This window comes from Pogona vitticeps, chromosome 6 (genome assembly GCF_051106095.1).
Source record: "Pogona vitticeps strain Pit_001003342236 chromosome 6, PviZW2.1, whole genome shotgun sequence".
In the NCBI taxonomy this organism is placed as follows: Eukaryota; Metazoa; Chordata; class Lepidosauria; order Squamata; family Agamidae; genus Pogona; species Pogona vitticeps.
Genome location: NC_135788.1, coordinates 34,045,218 through 34,065,162, shown reverse-complemented (window position 1 = coordinate 34,065,162; position 19,945 = coordinate 34,045,218). Strand labels below are relative to the sequence as shown.

Sequence of the window (19,945 nt, the reverse complement as noted above, 5' to 3'; positions counted from 1 at the left end):
TCTCCTCCCCCTGCCCCAGCTCACTCTTGGTAACAATCTCTAACAGTTTCTGCCTTGCCATATTGTAAGGCAACTGCTGGCTCAGAAGTAGGGACTTGTGTGCCAGCATGAAGCTGTGTGGCAGCGTCAGCATTGGGTGGGTCGGGGGGGGGCAAACTGACACATGATTATCACTTTGCTTGTCCTCTTCAGTCAGTCAACGGGGCTTGTGCCCATCATCTCTATGTCTCCTCTGCAAGGGGGTGGGCAGAGGAAAAGCTGGGTGGATGAAAGGGAAGTTGTCAAGGAATGTCGCTAGCGTGTAGCAACAGCAGGAGGGAGCCAGTAGGGGCAGTGCTTAATTTATCTGCAATACTTCCAGATTGCAGAGCAGGTGAGTGTGGGGGTGGAAACATACAGCCATGGACCAAGGGAACTGGGGAGGGGAGAGGAGGGAAAGGGTTCCACAGATGGAAGGTGGGCCATTCTTCCCTCTCTGATGAAATGATGTACAGTATCTTCATAGTTAAGACAGCCTGCTGGAAAAATAAATATGAACATTAATTCCTCCATACAAATAGTTATTTTAAATCCTGTGTAAAATTGGATTACAAGTTATGCCATTAGGATGCACACACCGACATGATCACATTACCTCAAGTCAGCTTCAAATACCCTGATCCAGTTCTCGATTCATTTTAATAATGTAACCCTTAATTTAATAATTCATTTTAATAATGTAACCCTTAGTCTCAAGTAATTTGTGCTGGATTGGGAACTGTGTTTAAGAGCAGTTTATGTTCTGCTTGAGTTTTGTGGGGTTTGTATGGTCCTAAAATATACCAAAGAATGCAGTTTTATGCACTGGAAACAGTTGCGTGCATCAAAGTAAATAAATATGCTTTATCCATTCAAAGTAGAAACTGATTATTCCTGCCTTTGAGGGTTTTGCATTAATTCACTAGAAGATAAAATATACTTCATTCTGTCATCTAAAAGGCAGAGCAGCAGTCTGAAATGCAGGAAAGGAATACAAAATGCATGTTGTTTTTTCAAGTTTCTGAAAACTGTTTTCTGAAGCTTTTATATTGTACTGCCAAGAGTTCTACTTTGATCTGTCCTACCCCTTTCTAAAGTATGAAAGGCACAAAATACTATATTGTTCAGGTGCTTCTGTGATGTAGCTGATGGGATAAAATTTGCAAATATTTTACTTGGTTACCTTAGTAACTCCTGTTTATGTTCAAATTTGTTGTCCACCTACGTTCAGTGATAACATCTGATTTTCGCATTGTACAAAGAAGTCTGCCTCTTCTCAGCCAAAGTTGCTGCCTTGAGCCATATCCAAGAGAACAGCCTGTCTGGGAGCACAATCGGTGTGTTGTACCATGTAACATACACAGTGCATATTAAACAATGGTTTAAGTCTCTGGCTGTGGAGCAAAAGTTTGGGAGTTCAGTTCCCCGCTATGCCTCCTTGTCAGGGACTGGACTCATGATCCATAGGGTCCCTTCCAGCTCTGCAGTTCTAAGATGATGGTGATAATTATGGAATGTACTTTCAGAGGATATGGTGATGGCAGTCAAGAGGGACTTTAAAAGGGGGTTAGCCAAACATGTGGAAGATAGAGCTGTCTGTGAGTACTAGTCACAGTTAATACCATTTATTGTCAGGAATGAGAACAACAGAGGGCACAAGTTTACATTAAAATATTTGAATATTTAGGGACATTTCATTCCTGTTCTCTCAACCTAGGTCTATTACCTTTAAAATAAACTTTTAACAGCTCTTCAGAAAATAGGTTATTGTCTGCTGTAAATAACATGCTAGACTACCCTGTGCCATAGGCTTCAGGCCTTTGGAGGTTGGTTGCTGAGTACTCAACAATTGGAGGAGGCTAATGTGCTTATGTCTCCTACCTGTGAACTTCCCAAAGGTATTGTCTGCCTACTTTGGGATGCAGGATGTTGGACTTTTGCTCTGACGCAGCAGCCAAGGTGCTACTTCTGTTCACATCTAGAGATGGGCACGAACTGCAGTTCATAGTTTGGTGCGGTGCCCGCATAGGTGTTCCATGGGCACCTCATGCTTCCCTTCCCCACCTGCTGTGGGTGATTGCCTCCTCACTGGCAGCAGGGCACCTCTCTCCTCCACCTCCAGTAGTCACCCACTCAGATGAAGAGGTGGGACAAGGAGGCTTAGAGTGCTGCCTCTGAGTGGGCAATCACCTGGAGGAAAAGCATGCAAAGTGTATATTGGGATAGGCATGAGCAGAAGATAGAGGGTGATGTGTCTGCTGGGTGATAATGTAGTAGGTCAGGAGAGGTTTCTGTTTGCCAGCTGCTGAATAGTGGCTTCCCTCCAATTTAAGTTGGGTGCTAAAATGAAGAAAACCAGGACTGGAACTCTTGTGAGAGAACTGTGAGCTTGTGTTCTAGTTCAAAAGGCATCCTGCTTCCTAATTCTAAATATGTGATCTCTCCCTACCTTACCTTTCCCTATCTAATCCCAGTTGATAATATTGAGATTCAAGTAAATAAATAAATAGCTATCTCTCTAACCTTTAAGTTTGCCCTGCTTTGATTTATGAAGTAAACCCTTTCCCCCAAGAATACTGAATTTCTACGTTGGTTCATTGTGTAAATAAACGCTGGCATGCTGCAATCACTGGACTGTGGTTATGTAGGTTATTTCTGAAGTGCAGTAATGTTCTGTGATAAGAATATTTATTTCCCGCATAAATACTTACTTTAAAACAGCATACTGTTACAACTGAACTAATTTCTCAGCTGGCATTTTTGTCATGATACAGTGTTAACTGAAATTCTGATAAAAGTTATCAGAATGTAAATGGATGTGTAAGTGTATGCTTTCCTTATTTGTATTGGACCAATGGAAATTTAACACACACTAAGATCATTCCTTTGCCCTGTACTATATAAAATAGCAGTGAAAATCGCCATGTGTCTAGTTAGAGATAAATCATATCAACTTCAATGCGGCTTACACCCAGAGAGTTTGGTCTCCGCTGCTGCAATCCTACACCCAATTTTCATAGTATTTGTGGTAGTGATACAATCTGTTATTAAGACACCAAATCTAGTGCAGTGGCTCCCAACCTTGAATAACCCAGGTGTTTTTGGACTGCAATTCCCCGAAGACTTTACCACCAGCTATGATGGCTGCGTATTCTGGGAGTTGCAGTACAAGAACACCTAAGTTACCCAAGGTTGGGAACTACTTATCTAGAGCAGGGGTCCCCAACCTTTTTCACCCCGTGGACCAGCTGGGGAAGGTGGGGCATCCCCTGTGCTTGTGCGCATGTGTGAACATGCACACATGCTCTCTTGCAGAAACGAGTGTATGCTCATGCGCATGCACAAATGGCGGCACGGCGCTTGCACAGGCACGTTGGAGCATGAGTGCATATGCGAATCAGCTGTGCAGGGGTGAGTTGGGGGGCAGGGCAGGGCAGGAGGTCTGTCTCTGCGACCCAGTCCGGCTCTGGTCACGGACCGGCACTGGGCCACAGACCGGGGGGTTGGGGACCTGATCTAGAGCACAGCCAGAGAAGTCAGGGTAGGAGATGATGAACAGGTTTTAGTGTCTTTCTTTACCAGTGGTGCATGTACAACCTCTCCCTTTGACTGAAACCAGTGAGAGAAATTGTCAGTGTTAGCTTTAGTTTCTAACAAGATAGCCATATTAGTTTGTTGCAGACAGATTTTGTGTAAACACAGGAAGAAAATGTGCAGTATACAGTAGTAGAAAACTGTACTGTAGAGTGTGGTGATGGATTCAGTAGGATCATTATTCTTTGTTAGTATCTAAGGAGCCACAGGACTTTCTGTTGGGAGAGCTGTTGTGGGGTGGTGGTGATGAGGAGATGTAGGATTATGGAGATCTACATTCTCCCCTCACATACCCTAGAACACCTTTTTTGCACATTTTTTCCTGTCAATTGCTTCTGATTTATGGCTATGCTATGAATGAGTGACCTCTGGAATCCCCTATCATTAACAACTCTTCTCTTGCAAATTCAAGCCCATGGCTTTCTTCATTGTGTCAATCCATCTCATATTTACTCTTCCTTTTTTCTTGGTACCTTCAGCTTTTCCTACCATTATTGTCTTATCTGGTGCATCTTGTCTTCGTTGTTGTTGTTTAGTTGATAAGTCATGTCCGACTCTTCGTGATCCCATGGACCAGAGCATGCCAGGCCCTCCTGTCTTCCACTGCCTCCCAGAGTTTGGACAAATTCATGTTGATAGCTTTGATGACACTGTCCAACCATCTCGTCTTCTGATGTCCCCTTCTCCTCTTGCCTTCACACTTTCCCAACATCAGGGTCTTTTCGAGGGAGTCTTCTCCCCTCATGAGATGGCCAAAGTATTGAAGCCTCTTGTCTTTATTGGCTATAAAATGCTTGGATCATTGTTACGTGGTTCAGTGAGGGTGCCATAAATAGATTTCTGTCCCTGCCGTGGAGAGGCCTTTGAGTGTACACCTTCCTTTCTGTTCGTGGCTGGATGAAGTATAATATTTCTCCCTACATCACAGCAACTCCTCAGTTGCCCTCCCAGGGGACATGGGAAGGTTCCTCATTTCACACAATTGCTAGTATGGTCTCAAACTGTGGCCCTCCAGATGTTCTTGGACTTCAACTCCCAGAAATCCTGGGCAGCAGAGGTGGTGCTGAAGGCTTCTGGGAGCTGTAGGCTAAGAACATCTGGAAGGCCACAGTTTGAGACCCCTGATTAGAGTGTAATTTCTGTTCCTGCTCCTTTTGGTAAAACTTTAGAATTACTGACTGCTGTGGTTTTAACATTAGATAAAGGGGCATGGAAGGAGCCCCTCTGAAGAATGCAAGTATTGTGAAAATATTTGGGTATCCCCTGGGCAATGACAGCACCCTGTGGCTGATCCTTCCACTCAGGAAGCACCACTGGATTGCCTGTGACATGAATGAAGAAGAACATTACATGGAACATGTGGAAAATATTGCTGGATCTTTTATTTCCATTTTTATTCTTTCTATAAAAAGCTTGGGTGTACTTTATAGGGATTTTACAATGGATTATTTTCTCTCCTGCTATGTTCCTCTTCTTGTATCACAAAGGGTTTAAACCTAATTCCCCAAGCATATTGCTGCAACTAATTTCTCTTTATGTCAAAAGAATTGGATGAACTCACCCATGGCAGGAAGTAGAGAACATGATGTTAAAAATAGAGGTATTTCTGTATGAAAGTTTGGAGGTCATTTCTTGGCAAAATGCAGCCTCACATTCCTTTCGGTCTTCTGTCTTTCTCTCTGATGTAGGCATTTCCTTCCAAAGTTTCCCCCATTCTAGAAATGACTTCAGTGTAATCTTGTAGGAAGTAAGATAATGTAAGTAATGCCCTTTTTTGGTGATTGTTTGCAGTTAACATAGAGAACTAAGTGGTCTTTGGTTACATTGTCTCAGTAATTGTTGTGCCCAGTTAGTTGATAATACTGTACTAGCATATATCTCTGATAAATGCCATTCGCATCATGGCCACTACGCATGTTTGTACTTATACCTTTATATTTTATTGAAACTGAATAAAAGGAAAAGGTTGTTTCTCCCTGAGATAACAGAGAACATGTATTGTTCTCTTAACAATTTACATATTACAGATTCTTTCTTTAGGGCTTGCAAAAAGCAGTTTCATGTGTAGAGTCACGTTGTAGAGTATTCACAGATACATTGGAAGTGGGATCATCACATTAACCTCACTCCAGTCTCATGTCTTCCACAGTCTCTTGCCCAAGTGTTTAATGTGGTCTTATAAAAAGCAACATCTATGTATGAATAGGGGCTCACATATACAGTGGCGCCTCGCTTAACGATGTCAATTTGTTCCAGCGAAATCGCTGTAGAGCGAAACCATCGTAAAGCGAAAATAAAAAACCCATTGAAATGCATTAAAACCCAGTTAATGCATTCCAATGGGCTAAAAACTCACTGTCCAGCGAAGATCCTCCATACGGTGGCCATTTTCAGTGCCTGTCTAGCGAGGAATCCATCCTAGAAAACAGCGGGGGGCCATTTTCTTCAGCCGGTGGCCATTTTGGAACTTGACTATCAGCTGTTCGTCGTAATGTGAAGAATCGGTTCCTGAAGCAGGGAACCGATCATTGCACAGCGGATTTTGCCCATAGGAAGCATCGTTTTGCGATTACAAAAAAGGAATCATTAAGCGGATTCATCGTTATACGGGGCAATCGTAAAGCGAGGCACAACTGTGCATATGACTTCTGTATAGAACATGTATGTGTGACACCCGTGAACCGGGTAGAGAGGTGATGCTAGGAGTGCCGTCTCGCCCCAAAGCCTCCGTGGGCACGCAGACAGCTCCCAAGCCATTCCCACCCCGGATGTTACACCAGTCCGTGGACACAGTAGACTTAGAGAAGGGAGTGAGGGGGTTAAGCATATCTACCCAGACTCCTCGGGTCTGGGCAGGGAGGGGGACGAAGGACCCCGAGGAGGGAGCAGCAGGTGAAGTCAGTTACCGGCAGGCAGGGGAAGAGAGTGGATGGGAGTGGGTATCTATCCAAGACCCCTGGTCAGGTAAATGGGAACAAGTCTGCCTGACGAAACAGGAGGCAGAAGAGAGGAGAAGGAATGAGGCTAGAGTCCGGCCCTCTTATTGGGGAGAAAGAGAGACCCGAGAGTGGCGTAGGAAATTAGTAGAGGAGAAGAAAAGGGTAGAGAGAGAAAAGGAGGAGAAGACCAGATGGCATCTGGAGGAATTGAAGAGACTGGGTTATCGCCAGGACCTTGGGATCAACCCGGGGCAGAGACCGCCATACCCTGGGGATACACCGGGTTCGAGGAGACGACCCCTCTACTAACAACTGAGAGAGAAGACTTCGATCCCGAAGAACCCTCACGGGTTCAGGCTGGCCCATGGGCGTCGAAGTCAAGTAACCCGTTTGACGAAGATTGGCTGCCCCTGTATGAACCTTTACCTCAGCAGGAGAAGTTTGTTCCCAAGTTGATTGATGTTTCTATCCCGTTGCCCCAGTTAAATAAAGAAGACAAATGGTTCAGTTCAAATGTGTCTACGACTTTATTTGGGACGGGGGAGGTGAAGAATAGCGGACCCTCACAGTATGCATAAGCAGTTTTTATGCATTAAAAAAACCATCAGATGTGAGTGGTCAGTGGGGATGAAATACCAAGCATGTGGCCAGCAGTGCAATCCCACTACTGTACTTGATGGCTACCCTGCAAAGTAGTAAAGCGTATTTTTCATTCCGTCATTGTTCCTTCCATCACCAATGGATTTATTTAAAGGGGAAATTTTTTTCAGAACCTTTTCTTCTTACCATGGAAAAGGAAAAAGAGAGGTTGTCCCTTCAAGTCCCTACCTAGACAGAGTTATGTTATTTACTCAGCCTAGAGTACAATTAGGAAAACTGACTTGGAGATCCTCTACCTTGTATAGTTGTTCCTTGGCCTAGTGCAGTGGGTCTGTCTATTCCCCTCTCCTTGTTTTGCTAGCTGAACTATCTGAGGTTGGCACTGAGGTTCGTCTCCATCGTGGTATTGAACTGGTGGCTTGAGAGATGTCAGGTGAAAGGTTTTGCTTGTGCTCTGGCTAAACACACAGAGAATTTCTAGTAGACCAACCAAGGAGCCTTCACTGTATGAATAGATCAGTGTATATCTGATTGCCATAAACGTTTTAGGGCTAGATTTGTTCCCTGTTCAACTGAGTGCTTGTCTAAGTGAAACAACATTTGTACTATCCCACTCCACCCTCAGCTACAAAGGAACAATGTCTGAAGCTTTGCTTATATGGTAAAAATTGTTTGACAGTGGTTATCAGTATGGTGTGGTGGTGTAGTTACCACTGTAGTGTAGTTAGAATGTTGGGGTAGGACTCAGGAGAGAGATTTCAAATCCACGTGTGGCCCTGAAATTCATTCAGTGTCCTTGGGTCAGTCAGACTCTTTCAGTCAGACAGGAGAACTGCTGGATAGCTCAGTGGTTTTGGCAGATTGAGAGTTCGATTTCCCACTCTACCTCCTCGACATGGGCTGGACTCAATGATCTATAGCAGGGGTTGTCAACCCCCGGTCCGCGGCCTGGTGACGGTCCATGGGCTTGCCGGAACTGGGCCATGGATACGGATTTCTGCACTCCCGTACATATGTGCGGTGGGTGTGGAGTGCTCATGCGGTGGGCGTGTTGCTGATCTATAGGGTCCCTTCCAGCTCTGCAGTTTTAAGATTATTATTATTCTGAGGATCAAATGAGGAGGAGGATAGCTAAGTAATGTACCTTAACCCTTCTGGGTCAAGGTCCGTACCTGTATTCTAATATAGCTAGGCATCTCTTTTTTAGCAATGTTATTAAAATATAGGCATTTGTTTTGAAAATGGACATTGATTTGAAATATTGGGACTGCTTAAGTTAAATGAATCGAAGCAAACAACATAAAATGCTTAGATGCAGGGTGCGGTACAGCTGTAGGTAATTAGTCTCCCAAGGCAGATAAGTATTTTGAACATAGCAGAATGGCATGTTTCCGTACTGCGTGTTGAGACTTGGGTATTGATTTTGTATGTGTGTGCTGCTATTCTGAATTCTGACTGAAGTGAAAGTACTGTTAGGCACTCAGAATTCAGTGATGTAGTCTAACTGAGGAAAGTGGATCAAAGTATAAGTGCTTGGTTGTTGGTTTTGTAAATCCATTACCTTGTACAAGTGCTTTCATTCAGTTTGTTCACCCGATTTATATGAACTGCTGCAAGATGAATCAACACAGTGCCAAGGAAGAGGAAACAAAAGGGGTGGGAGGTTCTTGTATGTGAGTTCATTGTTTTATAGATGTGAGGCAGTTGTGCAAGCTGAAGCAGGTATTAAAAGTGATAAATAAATAAAGGTATAGCAAAACCCAACAAATGAAATAAATTTTGGTTTCATTCATTCATTGCTTTGGTGATATTGTTGGCACTGAAAATCCGATAGAGTTTAAGTTACTACAATAAACAGCCACCTCATGCAGTTAAGTTATTGGGCTGTAGCTCCATATTGTGCTGTTTGCAAGAAATGAACAAATTAGCAAACTAACTAACGCTTTTATTTTTCCAATTTTGGCTTGTATTAGCTGACTTTTTCATTGTCCAGATGAATTTGGTTAGATTCATTTGGAAACAGTGCATCCTTTTTTCTTGTGAAAAAAAAGCAAAGCATAAAAGAGAGCACACTCATTGCTTTTATAATTCTACACAGCAGCCATCTTCTGAAAGTGTGAGATCTTGCAGAGAATGTCTAGATCATAAAGGTTCTGCTGAATGTAATTGTCATATCTGATTATAGTTCTAACGCCTCATCTGCCTGCACTGAATATATTGGCCTAAAAAGTTCAAAAATAAAAAGTATGTTGAATTTGATTTATATACATATTCATCTGCTTGAATATATATAAATTCTGCTGACATTCTTTTATTCCACACTTTATTCTGAAGATACTTCCAGTTTTATTACTCTAAATATCATTTTGGAATTTACAATGTGGAAATGTAATGTAAATTAAGGCATCTCAAATTAACACATCTCAATGTAATTTTTTGGTATTCCTTAACGATTGAGCTGAACTCAGTGCAGTGGGCACTTGTTTGGGTGGTCCAGAAAGCTTATCATTTAGTCTTATTAACTACAGTATATATCTATTATTGGGTACAATTCAAAATTATTGTTGCTATCTATAAAGGCCTGTATAACTTGAGTCAGGATATCTGAAGGACATTCTCTATCCAAGCCTCCCAAAGATGTTGAGACCTTTGGAAGAGTCTTTTCACTCATTCCTGCTACCTTCGTAGGGATATTTTATATTTCTATAGCTTAGTTGGCTAGATATTTGGCTATGGAACCAGAAGCTGGAAAGTTCGATTCCCCACTGTCTCCTGCAAGCAGAGTCAGCCTGTGTGGGCTCAGGACGTCCCCAGAAGAAGGGAATGGTGAACTAATTCTGTGTATTCTCTACCTGGAAGACTTTGAAAAGGATCACTACAAGTCAGAACTCACTGGTCGGCACATGATAATGATTATGATGATTAGAGCAGGGAAAAAAATCATAGGAACCATAGTTATAATGTGTGTGGAAATGTTCATGTACAGTTGTACTTTTAAGTTATAAAAACAGCAGTGCTATACTGTACAGTGTTACCACAATTACACCAAGTTTTTCAAATTCATCTTTTTATGGTGGTCCCTACTGCAGATGAAGTGAAACATATTTGAAGTAACAAGTTAGAAACTGGTGAACAGATAGCAATGGTATTGTTTTTTTTAAAACAGTATTTATAGACTCCAGTTGTAATATAGAAAATATTTACTTGTATAGATAGTAGTTACATTTTGAATTATGTTGCATTAGTCTTTGTGGGGGGAAAAAGCTTAACTCCCAAGTTTATTGTGAAAAAAATGCTAGAATTTTGTAGCATTAGTAGGATAAAGGAGAACTGGAAAAACTTAACTCCATTACAGTGAATCATATCCATACACTTTCCCAAGTCTGGGTTTTGTAGGCAATCTTAAAACAATTTCTAGTGATGTTAGCAAAGCTGAAAATTCGATCTGATTTTAAAACTAGCTTTGTGGTGGACATGTTGCTTAATGGGAATTCTGGGTCACTTAAAGTAAGGAGATCATGCATAATAGCTGTGAATAAAGCGTAAAGAGCAGCAATAGCAGTCATTCAAGCAATGTCCAGGCAGCAAAACAATGACAGTTCTTAGCTCTGTGAACTACCCGTATTTTTTGCTCCATAAGACGCACTTTCTCCCCCCCAAAATGTGGGTGAGAAAGTCCGTGCATCTAATGGAGTGAAGGCAGCAATTTTGTCCCCGCTGGCCCCGTGGGAGGGAGCGTCACAAGGGTCCGGATGAGCCTTCCAGGACCCTTGCGACGTTCCCCCCACCCCCCACGGGCCCAGCACGGGCGAAATCACCAGCTTCCGGGTGGGGGGAGCATTGCAAGGGTCCTGGAAGGCTCACTCGGACCCTTGTGATGCTCTTCCCACCCCCGCACGGATCCAGCGCCGGCAAAATCGCCTGTTTCTGGGAGTCTTTTGAGGCTTTCCAAGCCTCAAAAGACTCCCAGAAAATGGCGATTTCGCCCCCACTGGCCCTGTGGAGGGGTGGGGGGAGCCTTGCAAGGGTCTGAGGGAGCCTTCTAGGATGCTTGCGAGGCTCCTCCCACCCCCCACAGGTCCAGCATGGCCGAAATCGCCAGCTTCTAGGACCTTTTCTGAGCCTTTTAAGCCTCAGAAAAGGTCCTAGAAGCTGGCAATTTCACACACACCTGTGGGGGGGAGCCTTGCAAGGGTCCGAGGGAGCCTTCCAGGACCCTTGCCATGCTCCCCCCACCCCCACGGGTCCAGCATGGCTGAAATTGCCAGCATCTAGGACCTTTTCTGAGCCTTTTAAGCCTCAGAAAAGTTCCTAGAAGCTGGCGATTTCACACACACCTGCCCCGTGGGGTGGGGCGGTGGGGGACCCTTGCAAGGGTCCGAGGGAGCCTTCCAGGACCCTTGCCATGCTCCCCCACCCCTGCACGGATCCAGCTCCGGTGAAATCGCCAGTTTCTGGGAGTCTTTTGAGGCTTGGGAAGCCTCAGAAGAGTCCCAGAAGGTGGCGATTTCACCCCCTCTGACTCCTGGGGGGCAGGGTGAATCTCTAAAGGGTCCTAGGGTGTGTTCTGTAAGATGGACCTCTCCATCTCCAGCCTTCCAGGACCCTTGTCATTCTCCCCCCACCCCTGCACGGATCTAGCTCCGGCGAAATTGCCAGTTTCTGGGAGTCTTTTGAGGCTTGGGAAGCCTCAGAAGAGTCCCAGAAGATCACAGTTTTGCCCCCTCTGACCCCTGGGCGGGCAGGGTGAGTCTCTAAAGGGTCCTACAACACACCCTAGGACCCTTTGGAGGCTCACCCTCCCCCCCGCCGGGCCAGAGGGGGCGAAATCGCCACCTTCTGGGACTCTTTTGAGGCTTGGGAAGCTTCAGAAGAGTCCCAGAAGGTGGCGATTTTGCCCCCTCTGAACCCCAGGGGGGCAGGGTGAGCCTCCAAAGGGTCCTAGGGTGTGTTCTGTAAGATGGACCTCTCCATAAGGCTCACCAATTTTTAGGAGAAGAAAACAGATTATTTTTCCTGTTTTCTTCTCCTAAAAATTTGGTGCGTCTTATGGAGAGGTGCGTCTTATGGAGCGAAAAATACGTATCTGTCTTAGTTCAAGTATGGCTGATGAAGGACAAAGCCTAAAAGTAAAAGCAACGAAAGAGGATTACATCAGATCCCCTTTATTTTGGCTTCTGTTTTTCACACAGAGAACATAAATATAAAAATATCAAACAACAATTGTGCGTGCATGTGGATGTATACAGATGCTGGTTTTAGCTCTCTTGGAAACCACTCCCTGTTCAATGTCCTAGCCTTTAGGTCATTACTGTAGGCAAAATCTAACCTGGTACTGTTGTTTGTCAGTCTCTAATTTCAAGGAAATACCAATTTTATAATAACAATAAAATCTGTTTCTCTTTCAAAGTTCCGTTTGTATTTTACTGGAATGAGATATTAGCATGTATATTATTGCATTAATTATATGTATGGTCAAAAACCGTTAAGTTGACTTTAAAGAGGTTTGATACGTGTTATGACATATATTTAAACAGGGCAATTAAAAATAGGTATAGTACTGTTTAGCTCTGTTTTAGTGTCTCTTGTCATCCATGAAATCAAGAGTCCAATAATATATTTATTCATCATGCATACATATGTCCATTCTGCTTATTTTTTTACATTTGTCTAATGAACAGAATGCTCTCTCAAAAGCTTGCACAGTTCTTTGTGCTTTTGCACCCTCCTTTGGTTTGCTGATAAAGGTACCACCTTAGTAAGTGTTTTGGAATTAAGCCTCAAGTAGGAGATGAAAATCAGGAGGAGCCCTGTTCATCCTCCACTTGAGCAGTGGAAGAACTGATGTAGGTGGCTAACCATAGGAGGAGGGTTGTGCTTATAGGAACCTATTTCAGAGTCATTGGTGTTTGAGCGTCACCTCCAGCAATCTTCACAAATGTAATATTGGATCTCACTAGTTGTTTCAAAATTCAGCACATAATTATGTATGAGTTTCTTCCCTGAAGAGCAGTGCTAATGTTCTTTACCTGTAATTTTAGCTGAAACTGCATTTACCTGCTTACTTTCTTCTAATAATTAGAAAAGAGTGGTTTCATAATGTCTTTGCTATTCTACAGTCTTTTTTATTCATTTCTTAAAAATTGAAGTGTAACAGGATAACAGAAAATTCTTTCTTAAATAGTTGTTTTTGTGTAGGCATCCTTCAGTCTCGAGAGACTATGGTAACGTGCTCTGTATGAAGGTCTTGGAACAGTGTCTTGTGTGGCTGAGTAGGCCAATTCGAGAGTTGCAATCTCTTCCACATTGAAGACAAATACAGTGGTGCCTCGCTTAACGAGTGTACCGTATAACGACAAAATCGCATAGCGATGGGGTCTCAGCGATCACAAATGCGATCGCATACCGATGGCCCCTATGGGCAAAACTTGCTTTGCGAAGATCGGTAAGCGTTTCGCTTACCGATCTTCACAAAACGAAGCCCGACGATCAGCTGTTCGGTGGCTCCAAAATGGCCGCTGGAAGCCCCGAAATGGCCGTGTGCAGTGTTTTCGCGCCCTGCCCTCGCTTAATGAGGGCGTGAAAATGGCTGCCGGACCCGGGAAGCATCGCTGAACTGTGAATTTTCGGCCCATTTGGGCTTTTCTGTCCCGTTTAGCGATGTTTCGCCATAGCGAAGGTTAATCCGGAACTGTACAATCTGTCCCCTGTCCAGCTCCCTGGTTTTGCTTATTTCGGGACTGCCAAACTGTTTCTTAAATAGTTGTTTAGACCTTTGCTTTCTCAACCCTTGTATAAGAATACCCTGTTTCCCTGAATATAAGACGAAACCTGAAAATAAGCCTTAGTATAATTTTTCAGGATGCTCGTAATATAAGTCCTACCCCCCAAAAAATAAGCCCCAGTTAAGTGAAACCCCGTCCTCCACCACTGTGCAGCAACCAGAAGAAGATGACATGATGGTATTTGAATAAATATAGATTGTTGTACATGAAAAAAAATCCCCTGAAAATAAGCCCTAATGCGTGTTTTTGGAGCAAAAATTAATATGTTTTATTTTGGGGGAAACACGGTATCTCTTAGTCATATACTGTATGTCCCTCTGTATCAGAAAGCTAAACCCAGAGTTAGTCTCTTTGAAATGAAACTTCATAGTCACACACGATAAATTCTACTGATTTCAGCAAGTATGAGCTACTTGAGAATAAAACTAGACTTAGTTCAGAATGCTCAAACTGCATGAGATGTAGGTGACAATATTAACTATTATGGAGTGGAAAACAGAAGAATGAAGGATAAAAATAATATTGCAAGCATTCTCTTGGGGGATAGGAAACCTCTCAATACTTGGCAGTTTTATTACTTTTAATCTTTGGGGATCCTTATAAAATTGCTATTATATTACAACAAAAACTAATGATTTCGTAGGCAAGATACTAATAACAAGATGTTGAATGTTCTTTGGAATTTGCTATTAGAAAATATTTGTCTTAGAAATGTTCATTCTAAGCAGACTTATTATGCTTTGTACACTTATTGAAAAATAACAAAGACTGTAATACGTTTCTCTTGCAGATTATATCCAGAAGAATTTCGAATCCCTATCTTGAAAATCCTACCAACAAGGTATATACATACATTGTTTAACAGATTGGGTGACTTGTGATTCACTTCTTAATTTTTAAAAATTATTTATTCAATGCTATCTGAAACTGGTGCATTTGTTCATTTTCAGATTTAAATACCATATGGGTCAAAGTTATCCCTGTAAACAGATTTTAATATTCCTGATAAACCCCATATTGGGATGTGAAAAGCATGTATTTGTTAGCTGTGTTCTGTAACTTTTATTTCATGCTAATGGTGTAACTATGTAAGCTTGCATAATTTATGTTTTGCTCATTTTTTTGTTCTATAGATTTATGGAGAGGGTGCCGCATGTGCTGGGAGAGCTCTCAGAAATTTTTTTGTTCTAGAAGCTTCTGATCTGATGAAAGACAGAATGTCTCTAATGGGACTTTGCAGGTAACCACGTTTGCCTTATTCTAACAAAATATATTTTTTACTTTTCCTCCTCTCTAACTTCATATTTGCCTAGCTGGATTGGTGACCCTGTGTTATATGCATTGACAAATTTCTTTCCAGAAACAGACACATTAAACTGTTCTTACATAAAGAACAGTACTCATGGTTTGCTCTCCAAGTTCCACAACCCCTGCTTTCGTGCCAGCGAACAAGATGAAATTATCCGAAGTAATCAAAGCATCACTGTTTTGATTATTAATTTTATTCACATTTTTAAGTTTTGCTATTTTATACTATGCTTTATATAGAAATATTTTCAGACCTCTAGTTGAACTAAATACTGTTTGATCTGATCTGTATATGTATGATATTTGAGCTTATGTCCTCTACCAGAAGAAAACACTTTATGAAAGAAGAGAGGGTTTTTCCTTTGTCATTAAGTGGTCTGTATCAGAACCAGGGGACATTGACTCAAATTTAGTGTTGGGAGAGTGAGAACAGAGAAAATAAAATTTTTCTTTACCCAGCATGTTGTTAGTTTGTGGAACTCCTTGCTACAGGATGTGGCGATGGCATCTGGCCTAGATGCCTTTAAAAGGGGATTGGACAGATTCCTGGAGGAAAAGTCCATTGCAGCTTACAAACCATGACGGGGGTGTATAATCTCCAGGCTTAAAAGGAAGGTACCTCAAAATGCCAGATGCAGGAGAGGGGTATCAGGAGACAGGTGTCTAATGGTCTCATGTGTTCCCAGAGGCATCTGGTGGGGCCATTGTGAGATACAGGAAGCTTGACGACATGGGCCCTTGTCCTGATCTAGCAGGGCTCTTCTTATGTCCTTATGTTCTTATCAGATGTCCAAGTTACTGCATGCTTTAGTAGCAGTTGTCAAATGGCAGTGGGGGTGGAGAGCAGAGAACGGCCATAACAGTTTACCCTCAAGTAGGCAGGATAACAGTCCTTGTAACTTTAGCAGTTCTCCAAAATGGTGCTTTTTCTTGAAGTATTGCTGTTAAAATTGAACTCTTAGTTTGCAACACTTGGCATGTATTTCTTGCACAATGAGTCTTAACAATGGATTATATACAGGATATTTGAGAACAAAATTAAAGATAGTGAGTCAAGCACATAACATGTTAGACTTCCCTTTTTGTATCAGGTAAATACTTTCAGACTGAAAACTGAAGATATGATGCATCAGTTCCACAGAGAGCTATACCAAATCCTGATGAAAAGAAAAGGCTGACATGTTTTTATTTTTTATTTTTGCGAATGGGATTCTGATGCAGTCAAACAGCCGATTAGTTTATACTTAAAAGACTAAAAATCATTATCCTTGAAAATACTTTTTGTATAGTTTTTCTGCAAAACCTCCTTCCTTAATATATCTAAATGTTACGTTACTGATCATTATTCTGAAACAACAAACCTTGTTAATCATCCACTACAGTATGTCAGGAACTGGGTTCTTGACTATTGAAAACATCCCATATCTTTGCTTCCTTGTGAGATGCATCACACACCCCCTTCATATGTCTAGTAGTTAATGTGACAGCCAGATTTCAAAGCTGGAAGAAATTAAACAGATGCAGGAAGATGAAAGAATTCTCAACTGAAAGAATTCAGAAGAAGTCAAATTATCTGTGTGGATCAAACAGTAGAAACCTGGCGTGGGAAAGTCACTGATGTGTTTTGAAATAATAAGCTAGATACAGTACAGACTTTTCCAGAGGAAATGGCTGAAGGTCGGGGTGCAAGCTATTGGACTGAAAATCTTAATCCACCAAGTTTAGTGGAATGATTTTGTAAGTCAAAGCACTTGCTCCTTACTTCACAAGTGGCATTGTTACTTGAGGCCTAAGTGGCTTCTAGAGTGCCATTTTGCAGTTACAGCTGGTAAACTAGCTAAACACTTTTCTGCGCAGAAAGTCATGGCTATCCCTGTGCTGATTACCTCTCTGACTATTAATACATGGGATTTACCTTTGAAGAACATTCATAAGGATCTGTAGGATAAGAGGCTAGGTCATTTGACTAGTTTCTTCAGACCGCATTTCATCAGTCTTAAAATAACTTCATTGGTTGTTTATTCACATCTGCACTGGTTATCCTTCAAAATGCTGTTGCTTGCCAATTTAACCACAGATTAGGTGCAGGTCCCACCTTCGGGATGCCAGTGGATTGCCAATTAAATATAGAACCAGATTCGGGTTATATTTGTCTTGTAAGGCTCTGTGCAGCTCAAGACAGAACTCTTTTTAAAGAGAAAGGTGGGATTAATGTATTTTAAATAAATTAAATATTAAATAAAGACAGGACGTTTGAGAGACTGTTTTTTTCCTGACAAATTATCTTTCTCTTCATATTTTTTAATAGATAAGCTGTGCTTTGTGCATTTCAGCTTAGTGAGGCTTTAGTTCTGATACAAAGGAAATACTTTTCTATTGTGGTACTTACTCCTCATGTGGGATGCTCTCCCCACAGAGGTTAGGCAGACTCTGAACCTCTCTGTGCTTGGGTCTTCCAGCTGATAACCTACTAATTTAGCTAGCCACTTTCTTGCTTGTTTTCTTAACTGTGTGAGCACTACTAAAGTGAATTGCTTTTAAGTAGACTGTAGTGTTTTTATTGTTTTGTTATTTTGCTGCATTTGTTATGTGCAAACCACTTTTTTTTTTTAAAAAAAATGAAAACAGATATCAACATGATATTTAATAAATAACTCCACATTACCCTCTCTGTATTATAAGGATACCGGCCAGGGCCCAACTCGTGTCTGCAGTGAAACGCAAGTAAAATAGAGAGAGTGTTTTTTCAGTTCTTGTAACAACAGTGGGAAACTATGGCTAAGGTGGTTTGCCTGTCATCATACTGTTGCCATTTAAACACTAGCTTAAAACTGATAGATCAGTTTGTGTTTTGTTCAATACCTCTTTTTCTTTTATACGTTGCACTTTTGAATCTATTTTAACAAAGGGTGGAGTACAAGTATTATAAATAAACTAAATAACCAGTCTCTTCCTAATCATGCTAATACTAGAGCAGCGTCTTGTGGCCTTTAAACTGTCTAACTAACCTAACTAGCTTCAAAGCAGGGGTTGTTATGGGAAGTTAAGTGGGATAATTTGTCATGTCTGAGCTCCATGTAGTGAAAAGGTCATACAGATATGACTGCTTAAGTATGATGAGCATACCTTAATAGTCAACAGCACTGTAGCCTAACTCACTATGCCGTGATACTTTTAAGTTCTTCCTCACTTCATCAAGGTGTTAGTCCATTAAAATTAAAGCCACATTCTGCAGCTCTGTTCAGTTTAGATACTATTCTGGAAATATTGTTTCATGTGGCATGCATCAGAATCCTATATATATGTGCTTAGAACTGAGTCTACCAAGTATATTGGGATTTATAATTATGTACATTTATTTGGGGTCGTTCTCTCTGTTTTTTTTAGACGAAGTTGCATTGGATCTGAACTTGTAGACTGGCTCTTAAAATGCTGTCCTTTCGTTAAGAACAGATCTACAGCAGCAGGGATCTGGCAGCTCCTGCTGAATATGGGAATTGTGTTATCAGGTCAGTTTTATGAAAACAGGACCGACCTGTTTGAAGAACGTGTTCAATTTCCCCTCCTGTCAACGTCTTTCTCTGGGCATTAGATTTATGATGTTTACAGAGAAAGAAAAGCTCTTGTTCTGAATCTTAGTTCTCCATGTACTGCTTTGCTGTATTCTCCCAGTACTACTTTGCTGTATATTTGTCTTGCACAAATGATCTTTCATATCCAGACTAATTATGATGAGATGGCTATTAGATGTTATTGTCCATGGAAAGATTTGTCAGTCTCCAGAATATAGCTTGTGTTCTTTTCTTACTCCCTTGACACTATTCTCAAGTGCTTCCTAGCTTTTAGGGAGCTGCAGTATCAATATTCACCATATGTTTATGGTGTTTTTAATATACGAAAAGGAAGAACTGACTAAAAAATACAATATTCTTCCCCTGTTTACAATCTGCCAACACTTACATTGTTGTCTATTTCCCCATGTGGCATTCTAGATCAGTGATTCTCCATCTGCAACATCTGCTCCCCATGGGAGTCGTACCAGGATTTCATGAGAGGGATATGTTGTTTGAAGAAATATGTTACTATAATTTTTTATTTAGGAAATGGAAGGGAGAACCATTTATAGCCACTGCAGATTATTTCACTATCCTATTATGTGCAATAATGTAAAATAACTCCTCTCCCCTCAATTTGACAAGTGCTTTGATTAATTTTTAGTCCTGATGTTCCACATTTCAAGAGAATTCTAAAAATAGTTTCAATCCTCTCAATGGCCAGAATCCAACCGAATATTTACAGTATAAGTGCAATAGCATAACTTAGAGTGGCAAATAGCTACTAATTAATGAGTCCATGTTTAAATTTCTAGGTTTCCGTTAGATGTGTGACTTGGCATATGATTAGGAATTCAACTGGAGTCTCATTAATGGCTATTCACTACTCTGAGTTATGTGGTTTGACTTAGATTGGTGTAAATCTTCAGTTGATTCTGGGCAAGAAATTTTAAAGAGTTTCATGAACCAGTTTAAAAAGACGCATCTTCACACCCTTCCTAAAAGCAGCAGTGATAGAGATTTATTGTAGCTCTGTAGGGGGTGTAATTCCTCAGTCTGGGAACAACAGATGGACCTCTTCAGGGGTAGGTTTTCTCAAGAGAGCCTGTTACGAAGACCTCAATATTGAAGTTGGTTCAAAAAGAGG

General features: G+C 41.5%; 1 protein-coding gene across 1 annotated transcript in view; it reads left to right on the top strand.

The window, feature by feature from the left end:
* RAPGEF5 (Rap guanine nucleotide exchange factor 5) overlaps positions 1 to 19,945 on the top strand; it is a 173,321-nt gene that overhangs the window by 16,654 nt on the left and 136,722 nt on the right. Inside the window, exons 2-4 of the mRNA XM_020781222.3 lie at positions 14,727 to 14,777; positions 15,070 to 15,176; positions 18,632 to 18,753. Of these exons, the coding sequence (XP_020636881.3) occupies positions 14,727 to 14,777; positions 15,070 to 15,176; positions 18,632 to 18,753 (280 nt within the window). The remainder of the gene's footprint in view (positions 1 to 14,726; positions 14,778 to 15,069; positions 15,177 to 18,631; positions 18,754 to 19,945) is intronic.